The 16716-nt window shown below is 45.6% G+C and overlaps 1 protein-coding gene across 1 annotated transcript in view; it reads left to right on the top strand.

The window, feature by feature from the left end:
• mrps5 (mitochondrial ribosomal protein S5) overlaps positions 1 to 16716 on the top strand; it is a 156217-nt gene that overhangs the window by 16570 nt on the left and 122931 nt on the right. The window contains exon 2 of the mRNA XM_078212306.1: positions 9490 to 9633. Within this exon, the coding sequence (XP_078068432.1) occupies positions 9490 to 9633 (144 nt within the window). The remainder of the gene's footprint in view (positions 1 to 9489; positions 9634 to 16716) is intronic.

Here is a 16716-nt window from a genome sequence, read left to right as displayed (position 1 = left end):
TGTAGAAGACTGACATTGAATTAAAGGGCATCAATTATTTTTCAGGCATGTCGATGCCATAAGAGATAAAATGGCCTTCAGAATGATGGGTACTGTATCTTGTTGAGGCAGAGTTGCCCATGTTTACAGATGAGACTCCTTATCTGTCTATATTCCTGGGGAAAAAACAAACCTTGTGATCTTTTGGCATCGTCACTGTGTGACCTATTTTTATCTGAAAAATAAATGTAATGAATACGTGGCTCTATAAAAAGGAATAATACAATTATTCACTGCATACCGCTGTGTAGGTGCTTTAACCTAACCATGGTTAAAATTACATTCTGGCCCTTTTAGCTTCAAGTTCCTGCTTCCCATGATGAGTGGATGATAACAGCGTGGCCCGTGATGTATTAAATGTGATTTTGTTTATTTTTTTTCAGTTGTCTGGAGTAGAGACAGTCATTATGTGTATTGATTTATCTGTTTCCCGAGCACCTGTTACTAAAATACAACATCCATCACGTCTAAGGCAGCTGTGTAAAAATTATTTTAAGATTTTAGTATCTTTTAAATCAAATTTGCCCAGAATATAGCAGAGCATAACATCTACTAATCACCATAAATCCCAGTGAACAACATTGAACTTAAAATGCACATTGTTTTCTGCTCATGTTTGGAGGATACTTTAAGTTTATTTATTAGTGTCACAAATAGGCTTACATTAACACTGCAATGAAGTTACTGTGAAAATCCCCTGAAGATACTGAAGAAGAGACTAAGATGGCACTGGAGCAAGGCAACTTCTTGCGAACGCTTTAACTCTCGTTCCATGCTTTTAAAACTGTACTCTAACTCTTTTAAACTCTCTCACTATATTCTGCACCCTCTCCTTTCTTTCTCCCCTATGTACTCTATGAATGGTATGTTTTGCCTGTATAGAGTGCAAGAAACAATACTTTTCACTGTATCATAGAATCCCAGTAAGAAGTCTCACAACACCAGGTTAAAGTCCAACAGGTTTATTTGGTAGCAAAAGCCACAAGCTTTCGGAGCGCTGCCCCTTCATGTGGAAGCGCTGGAAGGAGTGCAGAGGAGATTTACCAGGATGCTGCCTGGTTTGGAGGGTAGGTCATATGAGGAAAGGTTGAGGGAGCTAGGGCTATTCTCTCTGGAGCGGAGGAGGCTGAGGGGAGACTTAATAGAGGTGTATAAAATGATGAAGGGGATAGATAGAGTGAACGTTCAAAGACTATTTCCTCGGGTGGATGGAGCTATTACAAGGGGGCATAACTATAGGGTTCGTGGTGGGAGATACAGGACGGATATCAGAGGTAGGTTCTTTACGCAGAGAGTGGTTGGGGTGTGGAATGGACTGCCTGCAGTGATAGTGGAGTCAGACACTTTAGAAACATTTAAGCGGTTATTGGATAGGCACATGGAGCACACCAGGATGATAGGGAGTGGGATAGCTTGATCTTGGTTTCAGATAAAGCTCGGCACAACATCGTGGGCCGAAGGGCCTGTTCTGTGCTGTACTGTTCTATGTTCTATGTTCTATCAGGTGAGTGGGAGTTCTGTTCACAAACAGGGCATATAAAGACACAAACTCAATTTACAAAATAATGGTTGGAATGCGAATCTTGACAGGTAATCAAGTCTTAAAGGTACAGACAATGTGAGTGGAGAGAGCATTAAGCACAGGTTAAAGAGATGTGTATTGTCTCCAGACAGGACAGTTAGTGAGATTTTGCAAGCCCAGGCAAGTCGTGGGGGTTACAGATAGTGTGACATGAACGCGAGATTCCGGTTTAGGCCGTCCTCATGTATGCGGAACTTGGCTATCAGTCTCTGCTCAGTGACTCTGCGCTGTCGTGTGTCGTGAAGGCCGCCTTGGAGAACGCTTACCCGAAGATCAGAGGCCGAATGCCCTTGACTGCTGAAGTGTTCACTTGATGTGAACACTTGATGTGAACTGTGTTCGACACAGACATCAAGTTTCTACAAAGATGCAAGAAAGCAGACAAGATACCGAAAGGATTACAGAACAGGAACCCACTCAGGTCAACCTATAACACAGACTACGCTGAGAGATTTTGCCGTCGCACCTCTCTCTCACTCCTCAACCACCTCATACACCAGCTCCACAGCAAATGCCGCATCCTGGAAACCAAGATAGAGTCCATATTCTCAACTTGCGCTCAGGATGCAGACCAGCTGGGAAACTCTGCTAAGCAGACGAGACAAAGGAACTACGCCATCTAGATGCACACCAAGAACAGGAAACTTGAGAAACTCGGCATCACCACCAGCAGCAACCAAGCCTCCCCCGGTACCACAGTAGAAAACAGTACCACTGCAGGGAAGTCCATTGTCAACTTGTCCGACTACACACTTCAACCAGATGAAATTGAAGTTCTCAGCCGAGGGCTCAATTTCTGCCCCACCACCAAAATAGACCCCATCAGTCTCGCAGCAGACACAGGAATTCATCAGGCGAATGAGGCTGTGGGAGTTCTTCCACAAACCCCAACAGCGAACACAATGAGACAGCCAATGAGCCGGAACGGCCAACAGAGAGATCCGCAGTGCAGCAACCGAAGAGGAAAGAGTCGAATTGGACTCTTCCGGAAGGCCGCTGCCCTCGACTTGTCATGTATGCCCAAGCCGTCAGGAGGTGCGTCAACACCAAATTCATCAGCCGCACTCACAAGACAGCCCCGAACATCACCCAAGCACAATGCAACGCCATCCGCGCTCTCGAGACCAACCGCAACATTGTCATCAAACCAGCAGATAAAGGAGGGGCCATTGTCATACTGAACAGAACGGATTACTGCAAAGAAGTGTACCGACAACTGAACAGCGAGGAACACTACAGACAGTTACCCGCAGATCAGACCAAAGAACACACCCGTCAACTCAACAGACTGATCAAGACCTTTTGATTTGGACCGTCAGAGCACCCTCCGTGCTCTCATCCCACGTACTCCCTGCGTTGGAGATCTCTACTGCTTCCCAAAGATACACAAGGCAAACACACGCGGCTGTCCCATCGTATCGGGCATTGGGACCCTGTGTGAGAACTTCTCCGGCTACGTCGAGGGCATCCTGAAACCCATTGTACAAAGAACACCCAGCTTTTGTTGCGACACTACGGACTTCCTACAGAAACTCAGCACACATGGAGCAGTTGAACCAGGAGCACTCCTCGTCACAATGGATGTCTTGGCACTCTACACCAGCATCCCCCACGATGATGGCATTGCTGCAACTGCCTCAGTACTCAACGCCGACAACTGCCAGTCTCCAGATGCAATTTTACAACTCATCTGCTTCATCCTGGACCACAATGTCTTCACCTTCAACAACCAGTTCTTCATCCAGACACACGGAACAGCCATGGGGACCAAATTCGCACCTCAATATGCCAACATCTTCATGCACAAGTTCGAACAAGACCTCTTCACCGCACAGGACCTTCAACCGATGCTATACACTAGATACATCGATGACATTTTCTTCCTTTGTACTCGTGGTGAACAATCACTGAAACAACTATATGATGACATCAATGAGTTCCATCCCACCATCAGACTCACCATGGACTACTCTCCGGAATTGGTTGCATTCTTGGACACACGCAGCTCCATTAAGGATGGTCATCTCAGCACTTCACTGTACCGTAAGCCCACGGATAACCTCACAATGCTCCACTTCTCCAGCTTCCACCCTAAGCATGTTAAAGAAGCCATCCCCTACGGACAAGCCCTCCGTATACACAGGATCTGCTCAGATGAGGAGGATCGCAACAGACACTTCCAGATGCTGAAAGATGCCCTCATAAGAACAGAATATGGCGCTCGACTCATCGATCGACAGTTCCAACGCGCCACAGCGAAAAACTGCACCGACCTCCTCAGAAGACAAACATGGGACATGGCGGACAGAGTACCCTTCGTCGTCCAGTACTTCCCCGGAGCGGAGAAACTACGACATCTTCTCCGGAGCCTTCAACATGTCATTGATGAAGACTAACATCTCGCCAAGGCCATCCCCACACCCCCACTTCTTGGCTTCAAACAACCGCAGAACCTCAAACAGATCATTGTTCGCAGCAAACTACCCAGCCTTCAGGAGAACAGTGACCACGACACCACACAACCCTGCCACATCAAACTCTGCAAGACGTGCTGGATCATCGACACGGATGCCATCATCTCACGTGAGAACACCATCCACCAGGTACACGGTACATACTCTTGCAACTCGGCCAACGTTGTCTACCTGATACATTGCAGGAAAGGATGTCCGGAGGCATGGTACATTGGGGAAATCATGCAGACGCTACGACAATAGATGAATGATCACCGCTCGACAATCACCAGGCAAGAGTGTTCTCTTCCTGTTGGGGAACACTTCAGCAGTCACGGGCATTTGGCCTCTGATCTTCGGGTAAGCGTTCTCCAAGGCGGCCTTCATGACACACAATAGCGCAGAGTCGCTGAGCAGAGACTGTTAGCCAAGTTCTGCACACATGAGGATGGCCTCAACCGGGATCTTGGGTTCATGTCACACTATCTGTAACCCCCACGACTTGCCTGGGCTTGCAAAATCTCACTAACTGTCCTGTCTGGAGACAATACACATCTCTTTAACCTGTGCTTAATGCTCTCTCCACTCACATTGTCTGTACCTTTAAGACTTGATTACCTGTAAAGACTCGCAATCCAACCATTATTTTGTAAATTGAGTTTGTGTCTTTATATGCCCTGTTTGTGAACAGAACTCCCACTTACCTGATGAAGGAGCTGCGCTCCGAAAGCTAGTGGATTTTGCTACCAAATAAACCTGTTGGACTTTAACCTAGTGTTGTGAGACTGCTTACTGTGTTTACCCAAGTCCAACGCCGGCATCTCCACATCATAGAATCCCTACAGATGGAGGCCATTGGGACCATCGTGTCTGCACTGATCATAATCCCAACCAGGCCATATTTCTGTAACCCCACATATTTACCCTACCAATCCCCCTGACACTCGGATCAATTTCCCATGGCCAATCAACCTAACCCTCACATCTTTGGACTGTGGGAGGAAACTGGAGCACCCGGAGGAAACCCACGCAGACACAGGGAGAATGTGCAAACTCCACACAGACAGTGACCCGAGGCCGGAATTGAACCCGAGTCCCTGGCGCTATGAGGCAGCAGCGCTAACCACTGTGCCACCCGATTACGTATCCCAATTATGTGACAATAAATCAAATTGAAGAGTCATACGAAGTTGAAACATGAACCCAATTTCTCTCCCTCCACAGGTGCTGCCAGACCTGCTGAGCTTTTTCAGAGTTTTCTGGGTTTTTTTATTTCAGTTTTGCAGCGTCCATGATATATTGCTTTTATTATACTTTATATTTGAGATTTATTCTGGACAGCTGTTCTGATTAGAAAAAAAGTGTGTAGCTCAAGCAATTTATAATTCTTATCCTAGGTATAAAATTCTTTTGTTAAAATTAAGATACTTTGAAAATGTGGAACGTAACCTTTAATGGGTGGTTTTTATTTGCCCTTTGGCCTGTTTGGAGTGCTGAGTGTGCTGCCAATGTTGACATTTAGTATGTGGTTGATTTAATCCGTAGTTGATTAATGATCATTCCAAAGGAGCCACGATGACATTATCAAGAGATAATTAGTTGATCGTTGAGACATGTTATGGACAATTTTGTCCTAATTTGTCCTTGGTGTCAACGGTTACTTGTACAAATGTGGATTAATTAAGGAGAGCCAGCATGGATTTGTTAAGGGCAAATTGTGTTTAATTTGATCAAGATTTTTGCAATGAACTAACACAGAGGGTTATTGAGGGTAGGGTGTGGTGTACATGGACCTGCAGTCTTTTGTTTTTCTCCAGCTATTCAAATCCCTTTGGAAAGCCATAATTGAATCTGCCTCCGACACACTCCCAAGCCGCAGGGGAGTGGGGCTCGTCATGTTTTTTTTTCATTAGTTCGTAGGATGTGGGTGTCATTGGCTGGGCCAGCATTCAAGAGGCGACTGGATATAGCACTTGGGGCGAATGGGATTAAAGGTTATGGGGAGAAAGAGGATTAGCCATCGAGTAGGATGATCAGCCATGATCGTAATGAATGGCGGAGCAGGCTCGAAGGGTCAGGTGGCCTCCTCCTGCTCCTATTTTTTTATGTTTCTATGTTTATTGCCATCTCAGAGGGCAGTTAAGAATCAACCAAATTGCTGTGGGTCTGGAGTCGCGTGTAGGCCAGACCAGGTAATGGTGGCAGATTTCCTTCCCGAAAGGTCATTGGTGAACCTGACGGGTTTTTATGACAATCGACAACGGTTTCATGGTCATTCTTAGACTCTTAATTCCAGATTTTTAAAAATTCAAATTTCGCCATCTCCCATGGTGGGATTCAAACCTGGGTCCCAAGAGCATTACCCTAGGTCTCTGAATAACTAGTCCAGTGACAATACCAGTACGCCACTGCCTCCACATGCTTTGTTATTGCTCTTGCACAGAGCTGACACAGTCACTACTGGCTGAACAGCTTCCTTTTGTAACCATCTTTCACATATCCAACAGGCATTTTATAAAGTGCCACGTAACAGACTTGTCAGCAAAGTTAAAGCCCACAGGATAAAACATCCAGTGACAGTGTGGGTATAAATAAAAGCAAAATACTGTGGATGCTGGAAATCTGAAATAAAAACAGAAAATGCTCAAAACCCAACAGGCCTGGCTGGCAGCATCTGTGGAGAGCAAAAAATAGTGTTAACGTTTATGAGTCTTTGAAGAAGAGTCAGACGGATCCAAAACGTTAATTATTTTCTTTCTCTCCATACATGCTGCCAGACCTGCTGAGTTTTCCTGGCATTTTCTGTTTTTATTATAGCATGGAGGTGAAGTTAGCTGACTATTAGTGTCGCACGTAGGCTTACATTAACACTGCAGTGAAGTTACTGTGAAAATCCCCTGGATAAAAGCAAATTACTGCAGATGCTAGAATCTGAAACCAAAAGAGAAAATGCTGGAAAGTCTGGCAGCATCTGTAAGGAGAGAAAAGAGCTGACGTTTCGAGCCCGGATAGCCCTTTGTCAAAGCTTTGACAAAGACGTGCTGGATAGGTGCATTGGCCATATTAAATTCTCCCTCAGTGTACCCGAACACAGGCACTGTGAGGCAGCAATGCTAACCACTGTGCCACCACGCCACCCCAGATGCCGTGACCGGATGCAGAGTGTAGCTTTTGAACAGTTGTTTCCTTTCTGGATTAGAGGAAGATTTATAGTGGGGTTCTCCCAAGTGTTGGCAGTAGGAGCACTGCTTTTCCTGGTTTACATGAATGGATGTGACTTCACTTGCACAGAGCTGGCATCGTCACTATTGGCTGAACTTTGACTTGATGGGCCAAATGGAATCTGCATTAATTTGCTTTCATCTTAATGGTAATCTTCATACCAACCTTATCCCGTAAAACATATTGGCTGCTTTCTCAACTGACAAATGATTTCTGCACATAACACCTCAAAGTGCCTGTGCTCCTACAGTTCCTTTGTTTATATATTGCCTTTCCTCAGTCTCCCTACCAAAACATATGATTTCCTACCTCTCTGCACTGAACTGCTTCTGTCATGTGTCCGCCTGTCTATGTCCTATTTAAGTCCATCATCATCGTCTTCACATTTCGCAATACTTCTACGTTTTGTGTCAAATTCTGAAATTGTACCCCGTGCACCCGTTAATATAAACTGCTGGAATCTGAAGCAAAACAGAAAATGCAGGAAAATCTTAGCAGGTCTGACAGCATCTCTGGAAATAGAACAGAAGGCTGAGAGCTTTGATCGAGGTATTCAAAAGCATGAGGGATCTGGAGCGAGTAGATAGGGACACATTTCCCACTCATAGTTAGCACTGCTGCCTCACAGCGCCAGGGACTCGGGTTCAATTCCGGCCTCGGGTGGCTGTCTGTGTGGAGTTTGCACGTTCTTCCTTTGTCTGATTGGGTTTCCTGCGGGAGCTCCAATTTCCTCCCACATTCCAAGATGTGTGGGTTAGGTGGATTGGTCGTGCTAAACTGCCCCTTTAGTGACCCAAAATATGTAGGTTAGGGGGATTAGCCATGGTAAATGCACAGAGTTACGGGGATAGGGCGGGGGTGGGCCTGGGTAAGATGCTTTTTCGGAGAGTGGGTGCAGACTTGATGGGCTGAATGGCCTCCTGCACTGTAGGGATTCTATAGTCCTGTGGAAAGGATAGAGAACGAGGGGGCACAGATTTAAAGTAAAATAAGCCCAAGTGATATGAGGAAAACCTTTTTCACGCAGGCAGTGGTTAGGGTCTGGAATGCACTGCTTGAAAGTGTGCTGGAGGCAGGTTCAGTCAAAGCATGGGAAGGGGAATTGGACTGTTACTTGAAAAGGATGGATCTGCAGGGTTTCCAGGGAATGGCACTAGATGAGTACTTCATTCGGAGAGCCAGAGCAGGCATGATGGACCAAACAGCCTCCTTCTGCACCGTAACAACTTTGTGAATCTGTAAAAGGAAAATATCAAATGACTTTGCAAGTAAATTAAGTATTTTTGCAAATGCGCACTAGATTTGTTTACTGTCAATTCTGAAATAAACTAATCTTTTTATCAACAGTGTTTAACCTCCTGGTTCTTCCCCTTTATTCTGAGCTGGATCTAGGCAGTGGTGTAGAATAGTATTGTAGTGTTTTTCAACTTCTCAATACGGTGCTTGGTGAACCTATTGCGGTTAGTGCTGAATTCCTATACATTTGGGAGGCAGCACAATGTGCATAAATCCTTGTTCAACATTGAATAATTTCTTGATGTCATTAGTCAGTGTGATGCACACTGAGAGGATCTACTGCCATTTTTTCTTTCTATGCAAGCTCTTTTCTGCCCTTAACGTAAGAATATTGATATGTTACAATGGGTAGAAAGAATAAAGCAAACAAACATGCCCATGATTCAAATAATAGGCTTAAATTAGCCTCCCTATTATCAGTCGTATAAACATTTTGTTCCAAGGCTTCTCGTTATTTACCATCTTTGGAATCATATATGCAGAAAGAGGCCATTTGGCCCATCGAGCCTGCACCAAGAACAATCCCATCCAGGCCCTATCCCTGTAACCCCACATATTTACCCTGCTAGCCCCCTGCTGAATGGTCACATTCTGTACTATATGTCAATATATATCAACAATGTAGACTTCGAGCACCAACAAAATTTCCAGTTACCACAGAAGTGCAGCAATCAGATGGACTTGAAATGTTAACTTTTTGTTTCTCTCCACAGATGCTGCCAGATCTGTTCAGTTTTTCCATCATTTTCTGTTTTTATTTACCACAGAAACAGGATGTCAGGTTGCCTGTCAAAAGGACCGGCAGGGACAGAGTTGTATATTCACACTGGTCTGTCATTTTTTAATTGTCACGTTTTTGTTTTCATAAACCTCTTCATTTTCTTCCCCCTCTTGTAGGTAGTTTATGTGTGAGCACTGTTAGGCAGTGGACTGCCTGCCCTTTTCTTCACTGCACCTCTGTCACGCAGACCGGATTGTCCACCTCGATGCCACTCCCTTTTGTATTCCAGCAGTATAGATACGGCAGCTTCTTCAATAAATGTAAGTTTATTTTCCTGTCGTTATAAGTGGCCCAAAGCTTTTTAATATCCCTGGCATTCAACATTTCTGCTGTGTTGTTTGGTGTTTGAAAGCTGCAGGCTGTATTCTTAAACTTCACTGTCAAAAGTGCGTCTGTGTGTATCGAGGGGTAAGATGCTCTTTCATTAGTTGACTAAGCAGCTCCTGAAATGAATGCTTTCAAAGTGAAGTTGAAAAGCTAGAGTTTAAAATATTGTACCCGCAGTTCATTCTGTCCAGCATGACCTGGTCATATTTATGCCGTGCTGCCACTCAGCATGAAGAATAGTTTGATTATCTTGTTGAATCATAAATTGTTAATACTGGAGGCTTTTCAATCTGATTATACCATCTGTGCTGCCACCAGCAGAAGTAGTTTGCATTCTATGTCTTTGAGAAGAGGAGACAAAATATAACATAGCCACAGAGAATAAGGTTCATTTTCTCGTTAACTGTTTAAAAGTCCAAACATTTTTAAGTTAATTTGTTCAAAGTATGGAATGGGCAAGTCGATCATAAAATCCCAGCAGTGCAAAAGGAGACTATTCAGCCTATCGAGTCTGCACCGACTCTTACCCAAGCCCTTATCCCGTAACCCCACATATTTACCCTGCTAATCCCCCGAACCTATATATCTTGTGACATTAAGAGGCAATTTAGCATGGCCAATCAACCTAACCTGCACATCTTTGGACTGCGGGAGGAAACCGGAGCATCGGGAGGAAACTCACGCAGACCCGGGGAGAAAGGGCGAACTCGACACAGACAATCCTCTGAGGCCAGAATTGAATCTGGGTCCCTGGCGCTGTGAAGCAGCAGTGCTAACCACTGTGCCACCCAATGTATTTTACATTGCCCACACCATTTTTCAGTGGGTGCACAGGAAAACGTTCAGAGGTACTAGACTGATAATGGGAATGAATAGGTGAGGATAGGTATGACAGCTTGCCCTTGAGTCTCCTGGCATTTAGAAGATTTGAGAGGTGACTTGATTGAAGTGAATAAGATCTTGAATGGTCTTGGCAAGCTGGATGTGAAAAGGATGTTTCCACTTGTGAGTGAGTCCTGAACTAGGGGGCACCATTTTAAAATTAGGGGTCGCCCTTTTAGGAGAATTTTGAGGAAAATTTTTTTTTGAGGCTTGTGCGGCTTTGGAACTCTCAGTGAAGTGATGGGAGGGGCCATCAGCAGCACTATGAAGTGGTACTTACTCAGCAATAACCTGCTCACGGACGCTCAGTTTTGGTTCTGCCAGGGCCACTCCCCTACTGACCTCATTTTTACAGCCATGTTAATGGGCAAAACAGCTGAACTCTAGATGTGAGGTGGGAGTGACTGCCCTTGACACCAAGGCAGCATTTGACTAAATATGGCATCAAGAAGTCCTGGCTAAACTGCGATGGGAATCTGAAAGAGAACTCTCCACTGGCTGGAGTTATACCTAGCACAAAAGAAGATGGCTGTGGTTGTTGGAGATCAATCAACCCAGCTCCAGGACATCACTGCAGGAGCTCCTCAGAGTAGTTTCCTAGGCTCAACCATCTTCAACTGTTTCATCAACGACCTTCCTCCCATCATAAGGTCAGATTTGGGAATGTTTGCTGATGCCTGCAAAGTGTTCAGCACCATTCTTAACTCCTCAGATAATGAAGCAGTCCATATCTAAATGCATCAAGACCTGGACAATGTCCTGGTTGGGCTAACAATTGGCAAGTAACATTGACGTCAGGCAATGACCATCTCCAACAAGAGAAAATTTAACCCCTTGACATTCAACAGCATTACCATCGCTCAATCCCCTACTATCAACATCTTGAGTGCTACCATTGACCGGAACCTGAACTGCACCAGGGTGGCACGGTAGCACAGTGGTTAGCACTGCTGCTTCACAGCTCCAGGGACCTGGGTTCGATTCCCGGCTCGGGTCACTGTCTATGTGGAGGGTGCTCCGGTTTCCTCCCAAAGTCCAAAGATGTGCGGGTTAGGTTGATTGGCCATGCTAAAATTGCCCCTTACTGGGGCAAGAAGGATAGGAAGGGTAGGATTAGAGAACCGTGGATAACCAGGGAAATTGAGGGACTGGTCAAAAAGAAAAGAGAGGCGTATGTTAGGTCCAAGCAGCTAAAAACGGAGGGAGCTCTGGAGGAGTACAAAGAAAGTAGGAAAGTACTCAAACGGGGAATTAGAAGAGCAAAAAGGGGTCACGAAATGTTCTTGGCAGACAGGATTAAGGAGAATCCCAAGGCATTTTATTCATACGTTAGGAACAAAAGGGTTGTTAGGGAAAAAATCGGACCTCTCAGGGACAAAAGTGGGGCCTTATTCTTGGAGCCCAAAGAAGTAGGGGAGATCCTAAATGAATACTTTGCGTCGGTATTCACAAAGGAGAGGGATGTGTTGACTGGGAGTGTCTCGGAGGGGAGTGTTGAACCGTTGGAGAAAATCTCCATTACAAAGGAGGAAGTGTTAGGTTTGTTAGAGAATATAAAGACTGACAAATCCCCAGGGCCTGATGGAATCTATCCAAGGCTGCTCAGGGAGACGAGAGGTGAAATTGTTGGGCCTCTGACGCAAATCTTTGTCTCGTCACTGGACGCAGGTGAGGTCCCAGAGGATTGGAGGATAGCTAATGTGGTCCCGTTATTTAAGAAGGGTAGGAAGGATAACCCGGGTAATTATAGGCCGGTGAGCTTGACGTCCGTGGTGGGGAAGTTGTTGGAGAAGATTCTTAGAGATAGGATGTATGCGCATTTAGAAAGGAATAAACTCATTAACGATAGTCAGCATGGTTTTGTGAGAGGGAGGTCATGCCTCACTAACCTGGTGGTGTTTTTTGAAGAAGTGACCAGAATGGTTGACGAAGGAAGGGCCGTGGATGTTGTCTATATGGACTTTAGTAAAGCGTTTGACAAAGTCCCTCATGGTAGGCTAGTGAAAAAGGTTGGATCTCATGGGATAAAGGGGGAGGTGGCTAGATGGGTGGAGAACTGGCTTGGTCATAGAAGACAGAGGGTGGTAGTGGAAGGGTCTTTTTCCGCCTGGAGGCCTGTGACTAGTGGTGTTCCGCAGGGCTCTGTATTGGGACCTCTGCTGTTTGTGATTTATATAAATGATCTGGAAGAAGGAGTAACTGGGGTGATCAGTAAGTTTGCGGACGACACAAAACTGGCAGGACTTGCAGATAGTGAGGAACATTGTCAGAGGCTACAGAAGGATATAGATAGGCTGGAAATTTGGGCAAAGAAATGGCAGATGGAGTTCAATCCTGATAAATGCGAAGTGATGCATTTTGGTGGGAATAATGTAGGGAGGAGCTACACGATAAATGGAAGAACCATAAAGGGTGTAGAGACGCAGAGGGACCTGGGTGTGCAAGTCCACAGATCTTTGAAGGTGACGTCACAGGTGGAGAAGGTGGTGAAGAAGGCATATGGCATGCTTGCCTTTATAGGACGGGGCATAGAGTATAAAAGTTGGGGTCTGATGTTGCAGATGTATAGAACGTTGGTTCGGCCGCATTTGGAATACTGCGTCCAGTTCTGGTCGCCACACTACCAGAAGGACGTGGAGGCTTTGGAGAGAGTACAGAGGAGGTTTACCAGGATGTTGCCTGGTATGGAGGGGCTTTGTTATGAGGAGAGATTGGGGAAACTGGGGTTGTTCTCCTTGGAAAGACGGAGGATGAGGGGAGACTTAATAGAGGTGTATAAAATTATGAAAGGCATAGATAGGGTGAACGGTGGGAAGCTTTTCCCCGGGTCGGTGGTGACGTTCACGAGGGGTCATAGGTTCAAGGTGAAGGGGGGGAGATTTAACACAGATATCAGAAGGACATATTTTACACAGAGGGTCGTGGGGGCCTGGAATGTGTTGCCGGGCAAGTTGGTGGAGGCGGACACACTGGGAACGTTTAAGACTTATCTAGACAGCTATATGAACGGAGTGGGAATGGAGGGATACAAAAGAGTGGTTTAGTTTGGACCAGGGAGCGGCGCGGGCTAATTGTTCTTTGTTTCTCGTTTCAAGGCTTCATTCTATGATCATCTTGCTGGTGCCAGTACAGAGCGAGACTGCGGATAGTTGGGAACCTGTCTCGGGGGCAGGGAATTCAGATGGTGTTCGTAAAGCAGAAGTGGAAATGAATAGGGTTGGGAAGCATTTTCTGATCAGGGCCAGTGTGATCTCCTGGACTCGTTTCGATCGCCTCAGGGGGTCGGAGAGGAATTTCCCAGATTTTATTTTCCCCATATTGGCCCTGGGGTTTTCACTCTGGGTTTTCGCCTCTCCCTGGAGATCACATGGTCTGGAATGGGGGGGTGGGGGTGAGTTAATAGGTTGTGATGAACAAAGCATCGTAGCTGTGAGGGACAGCTCGGTGGATAGGATATTGGTATGTAGATAGGCTGGAAAATTGGGCGGGGATCCTGGATTCAGGATTCAATCCTGGACTGGGGAGCGGCGCGGGCTTGGAGGGCCGAAGGGCCTGTTCCTGTGCTGTATTGTTCTTTGTTCTTTGTACTGTCCTGAGATGTGTAGGTTAGAAGGATTAGTGGGTAATTATGTAGGGATATGGGGATAGGGCCTGGGTGGGATTGTAGTCGGTGCAGACTCGATGGGCCAAATGGCCTCTTTCTGCACTGTAGGGTATCTATCTATCTATCGATTTAAATACTACAAGAGCGGGTCAGAGGCTAGGAATCCTGCAGCGAGTAACTCGCCTCCTGACTTCCCCAAGCCTGTCCACCATCTACAAGTCAGGAGTGAGATGGAATACTCCCCACTTACCTGGATGAGTGCAGCCCGAACAACACTCCAAGACGTTTGGCACCATCCAGGATGAAGCAGCCTGCTTGATTCCTTCCCCTTCCATAAACATTCATTCCCCCCTCCGCTGTATCTACAAGGTATACAGCAGGAACTCACCAAGGTTCTTTAGGCAGCACCTTCCAAACCCATGACCTCTACCATCTAGAAGACAAAAGTAGCAGATGCCTGGGAACAACACCACCTCCAAGCCACTCACCATCCTGACTTGGAAATATATTGCTATTCCTTCACTGTTGCTGGGTCAAAATCCTGGAATTCCCTCCCTCACAGCACTGGGAGTATACCTACATCTCCGGGACTGCAGCCGTTCAGGAAAGCAGCTCACCACCACCTTCTCATTGGCAATTAGGGATGAACAATAAATTCTGCTGAGCCAGTGATGCCCGCAACCTGCAAATGAATTTTTAACAAAAAGTAATTTTAAAAACTATCATGAGGCAATTTAGCCAGATGCTTCCAGTATTCTATTTCCAGTCCCATTGAACTGTCCTGAGAAATTAGCCCTTTTAATGGAAGCTTAATTTCACACAATTTAATAACTCATCCAATCTGTATCCTTTCCATTGCAAATTTCCCATAATTAAGCTTTGATGATTGAATTGTCTATTGTTTGACATTATGGTTGCGAGCAACATGTGACAGGAAAAATATAAAATCTTCAAAATAACCTCTGCATTCTCTTTCGTCACTGCTATGCAAATGGAAAAAGGAGGGGGTATTCACTTGTAAAGTTAAAAGAAATCCTAGAATTATTTGGGATTTGTTTTGGTGTATATATATATTTAAAGTGCACACTTAACCAGGTTGTCAGTCAAACGGTATCGCTTGAATTTATATCCCTCCACGGGTCTGACAAGTGCTTGCTTTCAGCCATTCTGGGGATGTGAAAAACAGGTAGTACAATTTTCAGGCTACGTTGCATGTTGCGCTCGTGCCTAGCAACAGGAACCACTCCCATAAATGAATTCCGTGAACCAAAGTGTGAATTTATGTACACCCCAATTTAATCATGTTCCTAAGATATGCCTTGGACTGTTTTACAAGCCACCGTATAAATGCAAGTTGTTGTTAATCAAACCAAAATGCCCTTATTGCAGTGAGTGCATTGGAAATGACACCTGCTCTCTCATATCCTTCCCGACAAAAATATAATCGCTCCAGACCAAATGGCTTAGGCTATAATCCGTGAGCCAGGTTTATTAAAAGTTTAAAATTAAATGGCAAAAGATCTGCACCGAAAATGAAACTAGGTTACAACATTATCACTTGCAACTCCTCAATGTTGAAACAGCTGCTGCAATAACTCTTCTAACAATATTGAACCTGGCACAGCATCCGCAGCACAAGACTTGGGAAGCGTGAAGTTTGCCCTGGGGCCTTCAGATGCTCAGCACCTGATGGACTGAAATACATTAGGACAGGAAGAGCTGCTAAGTTGGCTAAAAGCTGTCAAGTACCTCTCGGTTTGAATCAATGCCGGATAAAATGCCAATCACAACAAGGCTGTTTCCCCATCCTTTGGTGGGTTGGTAATTATCTCCTGTCTCCTCTTGTTACATTTACAAGCAACTTCTTAAACATCGACAATTTCCTGCCTTGACCGAGAATGAAAAGAAACTCTGATCATTGGATGATATTTTCATGTTTTGATATGTAACCTCTCCAAACTTGAATCATAGAATCCCTACAGTGCAGAAAAGGCCATTCAGCCCATCGAGTCTGCACTGACTCTCCTGACAGAGCATCTTACCCAGGCCCTCACTCCCGTCCTATCCCTGTAACCCCACACACTTCTCATGCCTGATCCATCTAGCCTACACATCTTGGGACACTAAGGGGCAACTTACCATGGCCAATCCATCCAACCCACACGTCCCTGGATTGTGGGAGGAAACTGGAGTACCAGGAGGGAACCCAGACAGACACCAGGAGAATGTGCAAACTTCTCATAGAATCCCAGCATTGCAGATGAAAGCGGTTGGTGTGTTGCCTCCCAGGTGCCAGGGTCCGTGATGTCTCGGGATCCTTAAGGGGGAGGGGGGACCAGCCCCAAGTCGTGGTCCACATAGGCATCAAAGACATAGGTAGGAAAAGGGATGGGATGTAAGGTAGAAATTGAGGGAGTTAGGGTGGAAGATTAGAGCGAGAACAAACAATCTCTGGTTTGTTACCCGTGCCACGTGCTAGCGAGGAGAGGAATAGGGAGAGAGAGCAGTTGAACATGTGGCTACAGGGATG

The sequence above is a fragment of the Mustelus asterias genome, chromosome 5 (assembly GCF_964213995.1).
Source record: "Mustelus asterias chromosome 5, sMusAst1.hap1.1, whole genome shotgun sequence".
Classification (NCBI taxonomy): domain Eukaryota; kingdom Metazoa; phylum Chordata; class Chondrichthyes; order Carcharhiniformes; family Triakidae; genus Mustelus; species Mustelus asterias.
Note: the sequence above shows the minus strand (reverse complement) of the source record. Positions and strands in the feature narration are given on the sequence as shown.